The sequence below is a fragment of the Brugia malayi genome (genome assembly GCF_000002995.4).
Source record: "Brugia malayi strain FR3 genome assembly, contig: Bm_v4_ChrX_scaffold_001, whole genome shotgun sequence".
In the NCBI taxonomy this organism is placed as follows: Eukaryota; Metazoa; Nematoda; class Chromadorea; order Rhabditida; family Onchocercidae; genus Brugia; species Brugia malayi.
Genome location: NW_025062479.1, coordinates 20,330,638 through 20,343,398, shown reverse-complemented (window position 1 = coordinate 20,343,398; position 12,761 = coordinate 20,330,638). Strand labels below are relative to the sequence as shown.

Here is a 12,761-nt window from a genome sequence, read left to right as displayed (position 1 = left end):
AATGCTATAGTGACAGTAAAAAAAAAAAAAATAAAAGTAAACGGTTTGAACAAAATGATGAAGTACAAAAAAGAAAATACAAATGAATGGATGAACTGACTAGAAAAGAAGAAAGTAAAATTTGTGATACGAGTGGAACAGAAAAAAGACGTAGAATAAACAGGAAAAAAAAGTATCTGAACCTAGCATTAACAACCGAATAGGTTAAACGCCTTTAAAATTTGATCTGCTCGAGTAAATCAGTAAGGAATTAGAAAAGCAGAATAATAATAGCAGTGGCAGCACTAGAACAGGACGGAAATCTCACCATCCACTCCTTTTAATGTGGTGCAGTTTAGAACACCCACAAATCCACACACCAATGCAACTTTTTGCTTTTCTGGACTGGAATAAAACTCTGAAACGAACAGAAAACTATCTAAAACATCTCAACTAATCGAAAATGACAAATCATCAAATGACGCTGCATAACGAACGGAAGGATGATATATAAGGTAGAGAATAAAAAAAAGAAAAAAAAAAAATCGTCCGACATATAAAATTATCTCTCAATCGTTCAACTTTATCAGGTGAACTTTGAACTTTGGTTAAATAATGTCAATTTCAATTAATCACTCATTTTTTTTCAAACAATGAAGATAGATGAATGATTTTTGTATTAAATACATCAATAAATAAAGTATTATAATGACCAAAAATGACTCAATTTTCGTAAATTTAGTAACGGTAACAGTATAACTTTGTGTTATCACCACAACTCGAATGATATCTTTGAAGAAGCTTGCAATGTCAGCTGTCAAAACATATAAATACAGTAGTTTAACTTTTGAGAAAAGAGAAATAGAGTGAAAGAAGCAAAAAAAAAAAAAATGCTGGATGAACCAGATGAAAAAAAAAAAAAAAAATCAGGCAGAATTCAAGAAGTTAAAGAATAGATATAGGAAAATATATATTAAGTGGTAACAAAAAAAAAATTGGCAAAAAGAAATAAACCAAACAGAAAAAAAAAATCAAACCAATTTTTAATCAGTAAAAATATTAAAAATTAAAATGTTTAACAATATATCATATAACATAAAATATCAGACTCAATCATAATCAGTGATAACTTTTCAACGAACCATCGGTCTCCTCGTGTTGTAAATTTAGTTATGAAGATGTAATGAATGCATATATATTTTGTATGTATGAATGTATATCTGCATGTGTATGCGTACAGCTATATGTATGTGTGCATGTGTTTGTATGCATATATGTCTGTGCATACGTATGTGTGTGTGTGTATAGGTGTATGTATGTAGGTGTGCTTTTTTTTGCCTTTCAATCAAAGTTGCCGTATAGAAAAAATGTTATTTTCTTTCTGTCATCACATCGTCAATTGCTTTCGAAACAATTTTTGAAATAAAAACATATTTTTAACAATTAAATAAAATTTTTGGAAGGAAAAAAAAAGGAAAAAACGACTGACTGGTTGTAACCGATGAGGTTTCTTTATTGTATATATTTAATATATCAAATTAGTCGATAATCGATTCTTTTCACATTCTTTTACAAAATAATTAATACCGTAAGTTATCTTATTGAAAATAGAATAAATTGGAGAAAATAACTATCAGGGAATGGGAAAAAAGATTAAAAGATTAGCGAAATAAAATACAAAACTACTTAGAATACACAAGTAATTAAATTTAATAAATTTAGTTTTAAAAAATTTAATTTAATAAATTTAAAATTTAATTAAAAAAGAGCAAATCAATTAAGAAATCAATAAGTTAGAAAAATTAACAGTCAAACATAAATATATAATTAATTAGTAAAGCAAGGAAAATGATCCAATAACATTCAACTAATCATCTCTTCAACGAATTTTTTGCGTCTTATCTTTGTTTCTTCATACCACATCAACCAATCGATAAAATGATCGATTCATTAGACTTTTGAAAATTTTTCTAAAAAGAAAAAAGAGAAAGAAAAATGAAGCCGTCATTTGCAAAATGACAATCATCTATCCCATCTACCACGCATCAATTCACCTGCCTATCAATGTATCTTCCCCCTTCCCTCCCTCTTTTTCAAAAAAAAAAAGGAAAAGAAATTTACACCCTACTAATAAGAAGCAAACAAAAAAAAAATGAAACTGAACCACTAAAAACATTTAGCATGAAATTTTAAAATTTCAAGGATTACTTCCCAGAATAACGAAAAAAAAATGGAAAGAAACTTGGCATTACTTAGCAACAAAAATACTTTGAAAGAAGCTAAAGTAAAGTCCCCTTTAAAAGAACTACTAATATTAAATTAAACGATGTTTACTTTTTATCTATTTGTTTATATCAATCTTATTGGTAAGAAAGCTATCGTAACAGATACAAAAAACAGAAATATGGGCTCACAAAAAAACAAAAGAGAAGGGGTTGTCGTACGAAAAAATTCAAAGGATTATCCAGCGGTCTGATGGGTTAAAGCCTAAAATTAGCATTTTGTTTACCAGCTTCTTTGTCTTTGATTAAATAACTAGCCCATACCATGCTGATATCTGAAAACTTGAAATCAAAATTACTAATTGAAATTAAACATTCAACAAAACTGAAAGCTGAAATGAAATCCACAGAATGTATAATATTCAAGTTATAACTTTCCTCTAATACTTGTATAATTTCAATGTTCATTATCAATTTGGAACGTTAACTGTAAAAGACGAATATGAATGATTGAAATACACTTCACAGTAGTGGTAAATGACAGTTGTTATCAATGATGCAATTAAAACACAAATTGATAAATAAAGGACGTTCATCGTTTTATCTCCTTTTCCGCAAATTGAAAAAAAAAAAAAAAAAAAAAAAAAAAAAACTTACATCAGTAATGAATTTGCATGCTACATTTGAGACATATTTTTAAAATTTAATGTAATCAGCACATTACGATTATTTTATAACCAAATTATTATATATTCAACAAATTTATTTAACATTTATATACAAATTTATTAATACAGCTCTCTTAATCCTTCCGTTATAAACTTATTAGAAAAAGCATAATATCCATAACAATTTATACTGAAATACATTTCATGAAGACTACTTTTCTTCAGGAAGAGAAAATAGATGAGAACAGCATTTTGTCTTAGAAATTTATTCATACTTTTTCATGTTGCTAGGGAATTTATAAACTGCGTTAATACAAATACCTTTTCCTGATATTGAATAAATCCATACAATTCATTCCAATAATCATTAAAACTTATACTTCAGTTAGCACTATTTCCTAAAAAAAATAGTAAACAATCCAGAATCTGGATATAATTAATCAAAAAACAGCTAACAAATGAAAAACCACAAAGCCTTCCATCAACATGATATCACCGAAAAACAGACCCATAAGCAACTAATTTGGAAGATAAAAACCAAAATAAATCATGAGTAGCATCCAATAATTACACATAAAGCCTAAATCTAACCATATGTAAACAAATGAAAGAAAACTTGAAATCAGAGCCCACAAAAAAATTCCAAATTATTTTATTTCTTAAAAAGCAAAAATGAAAAAAGAAAGATTATTCATCACTTTCTTAGTTTTTCAACATCGTCAAAATATGCCGCACATATATTATTGCTTCGCATAAAAACACATAGAAGAATGAAGGAAAAAAGTTTGCAAACGTTAAAATTAATCATTAAAGATATTATAACGCAAAAGAGAGCGAGAAGAAAAGTGAGAATACATTTAAGATCATAAAAAAAGTGTCATCAATAGTAATAACAAAAATTTGATGATAATTAATAATAATAAACTACAATTAATAACAAACATGGTCAGTATTCCAGCTAACAACAATTATATGTACGGGTATAGTGATCCCACCAAAAAGAGATTATTTTGTCAAAATCTTTCCTTTTAAAGTCCAAAATGTTTACATTCATTTCGTTTTTGAATTAATTGGATTAGCTAATGTCGTTAGTTTATCTAAATTTCATAATAGAATGATCAATAATATGATCAAAAAAACGAATTAAATAGAGCTTTATAAATTAATATCTTGTAACTCTCATTTTCTTTTACACAAAGGTCAATATTTATTGCCCATCTAACATGAAATGTCGCATCTAACTGAATGATTTTTATTGCCTTAGCAACATATAAATATTTGTCACACAAAAAATAGTGATAAAAATGGATGTTTTGAAAGTTAAAATAAAATCATGAAGATCTTAAAAAGTACATCTATTTTTTGCCTTAAAAAATTAAGGTCACATGACCTAAAACGATTACCTTCCCAAAGAAACATGATGCAGTGCTGGGCTAACACTTTAAGAAATGAATAGACGAATAGGCTGACAATGAACAGAAAAGAAAGGAAAAAATAACAACTCAAAGCCTAGTACTAGTGAACCACTTGTACACTGAGAAAAATAAAATAATGATTTACTCCTATAGATGACAAGTTGTATTGAAGCATATATCAGACAAAACTTACTGTTCTCGTACTTGTTGACACGCATGTCTGCATAAAAAATAATTTAACTCATTCAAATCGTCTATTCATAATGAAATGAAGCTTAAACGAGTTATCCTCAAAATGAAGCATCATAAATTATCACTGTAGTTTAGTGGAGCTAAATGATGAAGAAAGAAATGTCAAAATTAAATTATGTATGTGCAATATTTCCTACACTTGCAAAATATCAGCATTATCAATGCATGACTAGAAAATTATGAATTGTTGTGGAAATTCATGAATTGCATATAATTAGAATTCAAAATTATAAGCACAAACAACCAAACCAAGGAAATAAGCTAAACTTTGATCAAGAAAAAAAAGAAAAAGGGAGGAAAAGAATCAAAGCATGAGCGCTAAAAATATCTAACAATGTGTAAAAATGTGAAATAAAATTTAAAAATTTCAACGTCCAAATGGGCAGAATGCAACCTAACATTTCCCTTTTCTTGAAATGTGAAATACGACTCCTCCTTTCAACCTATACCTTAGTGCCACTGTAGATTCAGCCTTCTTCACACTCGAATAAAGTTCCGTGTCTTAATTTTACTTTACCTTTTAACCTCATGCATGAACTTTTATAAATCCTTCTAACTGAAATCATTTAATTCAACAAAAAAGAAAGAAAAATTGAATAAAAAAAGGAATCGATCGACATCTTATTACATGTATCAAAAATATATAATGTTATCTCCAATAAAATATAACTTAAAGATTACGTCAAGCAACTTTGTTCAGTAATATGAAGAAATTGTGAAAGTACATAAGCTGACAAAAATAAAGATTTTACAGAAAAAAAGTGAATAGGCTTGGCGAATATTGAGCCGAATTATATCAGTAGAAGCTTGAGATGATCTAGAACAACTGCTATAACAAACGAAGAAATAACATCGAACATAAATGCTAACAAGGTATAAAATAGAATTCGGGAACGTAAAAGTATGACGAAGTATAAAATTGAATTCAAGTAATAAAAGATCAATCCAAAATCCGGTCAATTTCATAGATGAGGACTTATGTAAAGCCAGAAGTTTACCAAAAATAATACAGTAGTTAAAATTATGTACCATTAACGTATGATACGGTTTTATAACGTAAACGATATACAGCAATGCTGTCTATCGATAAAACATACATAGCTAAATATAAAAACACTTACTCTATATTTAACAATTTGTTCTGTTATTATGTGAATTCAAAAATACTACATTCCGAGTAGATAGTATAACTGAGAAAAAGTAAACAACTTGGAAAATGTCAAAATAACGATATTAGCACTAATTGCTTATTATACATAGTATTTCCATGTTCAATTTCATACCCTTAGTCTATCGATATATCCCAGAGAAACAACAATGTCCATAGCTTAAAACAACAGTTAACTCACCGAATCAAGAACACCCACCGAGACACCCCGAAACAATATTAGCTCGAATTAGCGACCGCTTTTTGGAGAATGTCCATGTAAAGTTCGAACAAACGATGCGCGAAATATCTTCATCCCTTTGTTTTATGAAACTGTAAATGAAGTTGAATGACTGATAGGGGATCGGAGGTCTGGTGATAGGTCTAGCCTAGGATTTGTGGTAGGCCTTATAAGTGAGTGTTATTTGTATGCTAGGCTGTAATTAAATGATCGTTTGGTAGAGATTATTTCACATAGATTATATAAAGTATAATAGTATTACTTTATGTCATATAAATGAGATATCACATAATGCATATTGCAATTAAATTATGCCATATAAATTACTTTATTGAAATGAAATGAAACTTTGATGTAAAACAAGTAAATATGACGTTTTATTCTGTTTTATATAATATTTGATGAACCAAATTTCTTGAAGCATTTAATCAAATTTTTCTTTTATTTAATAAAACTTCAATCGTTTCAAATTTTTTGATTAGAAAAATAATTACAAGAAAAAAGTTTGCCAAAATGTTGGATTAAACTGAAATTATGGATGAGAATTTTGGACAATCACTTCAACTTTTTAGTGAATTAATTATTACAACAATTAAAGCGAATAATTTCATCGTATTTTCTTTTTTTTTTTTTTTTTTTTTAAATTTGATATAATGCTTTTTGTTAACATTTATCTCAAATTTCAGGCAGTTTTTTAATTCGAAAGGAAAGAAAAAAAGACTGTTTCAATTTAGAAATCCTGATCATAATTTTAAGATTGAGTTAACCGTTAATGAATAATAAAATTTTATAACTCCATTTTTTTTTTTTTGGATGTCTTCAGTTTAATGTTTTACCTCTTTTACATGAATGTTAATATATTAAAATTGTGTCTATAGTAAGTTTAATTCCAGGACTGCGGCTTTTTTTCATTTCTTTAATTTTGTTTAAGGTTCCTTTTATTCAGAGTAGTGCAAAATACAAAATCATATACTTTTGAGTTTCACTTCAAAATAAGAATTGCAATATTGCTTTTATCTTGCAATTTTCATCTTCATGATTTTATTTCGAAAGAATTAAATTATGGAACGATATTTTTGGAAAAGAATGCACCTTAATTCTGAGATTTCTAATAATTTCAATAGTAATTCGTCGGATACAGAAGTATAAGATTGAAAATTCAGACATCGGGGCGAAAGATCGAAAATTCTAATATAATCTGATAAAATACCGAAGAAGAAGCCAAACAACCATTTTCATACTAAACTAAACTGGGTTGTTGATATTATTATCAGACATTTAACTTTTGATCACTCGTTTAACTCAATAAAGTTTCAAAATTCATTGCAATCAGATACAATTATCATTTAGTGATGAAATTGTAAAATTTTGCATTCTATTGAATTTGATTTAATACTTCTTTTTTTGTTGTTATTGAACGTATCATTTTGTAATTCAAAGCTTGGAACGAGCCATGATATTGGAAAGATTGGATGTTTTAGAAATGAGTAACGAACATTCTTAACAGCTATAAATTTCATCATAATATGATCAAATTTCCAGTACGACATACTATGATAAAAAGTTAAAAATATTCAATTTTCATTTTATCACATTACATTATTTGTAAATTGACAAAAATTTAAAACAGAAACATTTCGGAAATGATATGAAAAATTTTCAAAAAAAAAAAATTGCATGTATTATTTTAGGTTGCAAAAACGGTAGGCGGTTGATTTATTTATTCAACTTTTTTTTTTTGGCAAACAATATTGATAGTGAAAACTCTTTTTTTTTTTTTTTTTTTTCGAATTCCTGCAAAATTTAAACATCTGACGTTAAAATGATGTAAAGATTGTTTACTCATCTGTGATAATAAAATATTGAGTTTTTATTGGTTGATCGACTTCTCACCTAAATCCTACGTGTATTGAGGACTATGAAATCAAATTTCAGGACGTTAGTTAGTGTTCATTATTTAAGAGATAGTTTCAACCCAGTACATCAGACATAGTTACTTTAAACAATCTTACTTTAAGATTGCTATTACATAAAGTTTACCGCTTAGTAATAATATTTTTTAATGAGACAAGAAATACTAATTTAGTTTTCATCTATATGTATATATATATATATATATATATATATATATATATATATATATATATATATATATATATGCATGTAGAGAGAGAGGGGAAAAAAAGGGAGGGAGAGTAATTCTTCCTTTTCTAATCTATTTAAGTCAATAATTATAATGTGAAATAATTTATTTAAACTGTGAAAGTTTTTATATTACAGTAGTACTAGTTAAATCTTATGTCAGTTGTGATAATGATAATAATTAAAATTAAAAAATATGTATAATATTAATAAGAAATAAAAAGAACTAATCCTGTATATTTGTTACTACATTTAATCTTTAATTGACATGTGAAACTCTTTTAATAAAAAAAAAAACAAGTTTAAAGCTAAAAGATCGGCAAATATTTTTTTTCATTTTTTTTTTTTTTTTTACTACTATTTGTATTCTAGAAAAAAAAATCCAGTAATATCTTCAAATTATTAAAAAATGCATTTGTATTTTATTATTGATAGTTCGCGAAATTATAATTACTCCACAATAATTAGAAACAGTTAAATACAATAATAGTAATATATAGCTTTTACTACTGCAGCAGATTTTGTTATTTAGAATCTAATAATTTGAAATAGACCGTAATATTTTTCATCATAGCATACTTTGAAAAAACAAATATATTTGTAATTAATACTATACGATTGTAATCAGTCCGACCGTCTTATCATTTCATCATATATAACAATTAACTTTAGTGCAATCAACTGATAATAAAATCAAAATCAGGGTGAGAAAAAATCTTAATCTTTGAAGTTAAAATTTAATGGTTAAATGTGTAAAATAAATTATTAATTGCTGAAAAAAAAAAGGAAAAGTAGAAAAATTTTTCGTAATTTATGCAAATTTCTGAAAATTAGACATTCGTCATAATACTAATAAAATATAATAATAAAATACTCGAACAGGGAAAATAATTCGATTAATACATATTGCAAAATATGGTATTTTATTTATCAAACATTATCATTTATTATCTAACCATTTCCATTTTATCAAGTATGCCATTTTTATCATGTTTGTAAGACTTTTTTTTCATGCTAAGACATTAATCAAAATAATTGTTCTTTTTCCTTTAAATCTCGCTTACGCTTACGTTTTCATAAATGGTTGACTAATTAGTAATTAATAAATTATACTAATATTTTTGCCAATTACTGTTTTTTTTTTTTTTTTTTTTAAATTCATAATCAAATAATATTTCATTATTATTACGGAAAAAACTCTCTGATACATTATCCAATACAAGAAGGAAGAAAACATTTTTTTAATTACAATAAAAAGTTTGATCTGTAAATTTTTTTTCTGTATTCAAAAATTTTACAGTGCCAAAAATATTTCATTAATTTTATTTAGTGATGCTATTTTTTGCGCCTTTAATTATCTTGCAAATGGAATGTGCTAGTCAAAAGAAGCAAATGTATAAAATAACAAATTCGATGCGTAGCTCTGCATTACCAGTGCTTCAAGAATCACCACGACCACAACCACAATCACTGCAACCACCACCACAACCAGAAGCACCACAACTACCACCAGTAGCACCAATTTATGCGAAACACTCATTAGCTACATCAAATCAAGAAACACAAACACCTATCGCTACGATTCCAATTGAATGTTCACCATCCGCCGAGTTAAGAGCTGATAATAAGGTAATCGTTAATCTCTAATGTTATTGTTTTGTATTTTGAATAATTTGCAGTTCTTTTTTCTTTTATAGGAAAAAAGGAAAAAGATGATCAAAAACTTTTGTCAAATTTATAATTGAAAAAAAAGAATTTAACAGATATTGAAATTGGGATATTTGTGTTATTAGTGGTATGCAACTTTACATTGTAGTTATGGAATACAATATTTCAAAATAAGAATCAGTAATGGATAGAAGTGAAATCAGGAACAATAGTAGTATAAGGAATAGAAATAGAATCAAAAGTTGTCAAATACGTAAAAATTAATGAATCAATATAAAATATATACAGGTAATTAAGAAACTGACTGAAATCAAATAACTGAAACAGAAAATTCAATGAATAAATAAATTTCCTGTTATTCGTGAAACCAAATTTTGCTATTGTTGCAACATGTTTGAATTGTTTTCCTTTTTCTTTTTTTTTTTTTTTTTTTTTTTTTTTTTTGCTATGGTTTTTTCATCTAAGGCAAAGTAAAAAATTTTGAAATTAAAATCAATTAACATTGTGTATAGAATGATAGACTACTTATTATTCCATCATATATTTCCCATTGCTAATTCATTCACTGAACCTATTTAATTTATGCTTTTCCTATTATTCATTAATTACTACTTGAATTCACATCATTTCCAATCTATTTATGCCACAAATCTTAAACTAATCAATAATTCGATCCTCATCTTATTTGAAATCTTTGAATTCAAACGTTCATTTTAAATCCTACTTCTGTAACTTTAGAAAAGTATTTCGAAGGAGAGTATAGAACCAGAACAGTCACCAGAAAAGGAAAAAGATGCTGGTACTACAAATGGAAAAGGAGGAGGAGAAGGAAGAGAGGGAGGTAATAGTACTGTCGGTATTGATGAAAAAGGAGGGAGGAAAGATGATGGATTCGACGAATGTCCCGATCTAACTCCCGATATTCTCAAAAATATCATCAATGATAATTGTTAAGGCGATGAGGGTTTATTCTAACCTTTCTGTATTATATATTCTATGTGATGAATCATCCGTTTTTCGGGTTCTCTCGATCAGTGTTCCAAATAAATAAATCTATACTATTTGTTATTTGTTAAAGTAAAGAATATTTCTAACTTCTTTAAACAAAGCAATAAATGCCACCTTCTCAAATTTATTACACCGATCCATAATTCTCTCAAATCTGTCCTTTTTTTTTTTCATTAATTTCAATTTTTATTAATCTCACGCATTTACTGACCATATAATTAATTTAACTTAATCACTTGATTACTTTATCAAGTCTGAATAAATTGATTTCAATAAACGGTAAAAACTGAAAAATGAAAACCACCTATAGTTTCCCATAGTTGTGCAATCAGTTTTTTCATCCTTATCTCACATTACCTTTTTCCCTTAAAAACGCTTGTTGTCTCGTAACCGTTCTGAAAATCTCGCAAGTATTTTGAAAACCACTTTCAAATATTCACCATTTCCAGGTTGGAAAATGAATTAATATTTTTACGAGAGGAAATAATGAATTAAAAGTAAAAAAAAAAAACCCCACGTGACCCCCGATCAGAAATGCACGCTCCTATAACCTCCTGTTTCGTTAATTAAAACTTCGTTAACTAAAAGAAATTTATAAAATACCAAATGATAAATCCATACAATTCGACAGATGAACTCTATGCGTTGCGCAACAGAACAAACTGCTCACAATCCAATATACCAGTAATAGAAAGAAGTGAAGCCTTCAAAATCTCATACTCCTCAATCGTTATAAATCGTATGTGCCTATGGAAATATTTCCGTTTATAAAATACATTTCATTTATACACATACATAGGACGAGGAGAAGAAAGCTTTTCATTTCGCAATTTCAAACTTCAAAACAAAAAAGAAACAACGAATAATAGTACATAAGATAATGAAGATGAAATGGCAAATGAGAACGGTTTGCATAATTCAAAAAAAGGAAAGAAATGCAACTTTTCACAGAAAGGAAAAAATCGAATTTTCCCGTTTTCATGGTCTGAAATTATAGCAACATAAAAATCCAAAACTTCATTAATAAATTTATAATTACACTTGAAAGATGAACTAACAGTACTGATAAAATCTATGGGTAGCTAACATACCAGAATAAAGTTCGTTTGTTTTTTTCCTTAAGAAAATAGCGGGTCACTTTCGTTTCAATGTAATATCTTCTCTACTGTTTTATTGTTAATTTGATGAGTTTTTAAACCTCATTAAGCCCACAATAAAAAAAAAAAAAATCGCACCACAGCTTTGCACTGACAGGAACCGAATTCACAGGAATATTTTTTTAAACTGTATACACTTACGGCTACATTTAATGTTGTACTACGGGAACTTACACTAAACAGTAACAAAATAGTCTCAACTGCTGAAAGTTTGCGGAATTATCATCATGACCATCATTATATTCAAAGTAGTTGTGGACATTCAATAAAAATTACATAAGCTAAGAAAGAAGTAACAAGAAGCAGGAAAAGAAATAGTAATATTACAAGGACCACCAACAACAATGATGGTAGTAGCAGAAGTAGCAAACGTAGTATAACAGCATTAGTAAACTAATACTATTAATACAAAAAAGACCATTAATTACCTGTCAATTCCTAAAAATTAAAATTTGTGGTAACTTTTACCGTAGCAAATAAAATAATTCAGACGAAAAACACGCAAAGATTAAAATTTGATAAAATAAAGTCCTGGAGAGAATGAAAGGAGTAAAAAAGTGAAGATAACATAAATGGATAAATTTATGCAAAAAAGATTATGATCATAAGGTAAAAAATTTTGCGCAAAGAAATCTAAGGACAAACAATGATGAAATTAACCAAGAAAACAAAGAAAAGAAAAAAAAAAGCATAAAATTGGAGCAACAACAAATTCATTTGTAAAAGATGAACCACAAATACCTCGAAAATCTCAGGAATGCTTGCTCTCATTAACCGACTGTACACAGCTAATACTAACTTTGCACACATGTTTCATATATGGTTTTTTTTTTTTTTTTTTTTTTTTTTTGTTCAGAAACTG

The 12,761-nt window shown here is 27.3% G+C and overlaps 1 protein-coding gene across 1 annotated transcript; it reads left to right on the top strand.

Annotated features, from left to right (window-relative positions):
- Window positions 1-9,398: 9,398 nt before the first annotated feature.
- Bm7957 (Uncharacterized protein) lies at window positions 9,399-10,688 on the top strand (the record flags this gene model as incomplete). Its single annotated transcript, XM_001896661.1, has 2 exons — window positions 9,399-9,695; window positions 10,473-10,688. The coding sequence occupies 2 exons, from the start codon at window positions 9,399-9,401 to the stop codon at window positions 10,686-10,688; spliced, it is 513 nt and encodes a 170-aa protein (XP_001896696.1).
- Between the last annotated feature and the right edge of the window lie 2,073 nt (window positions 10,689-12,761).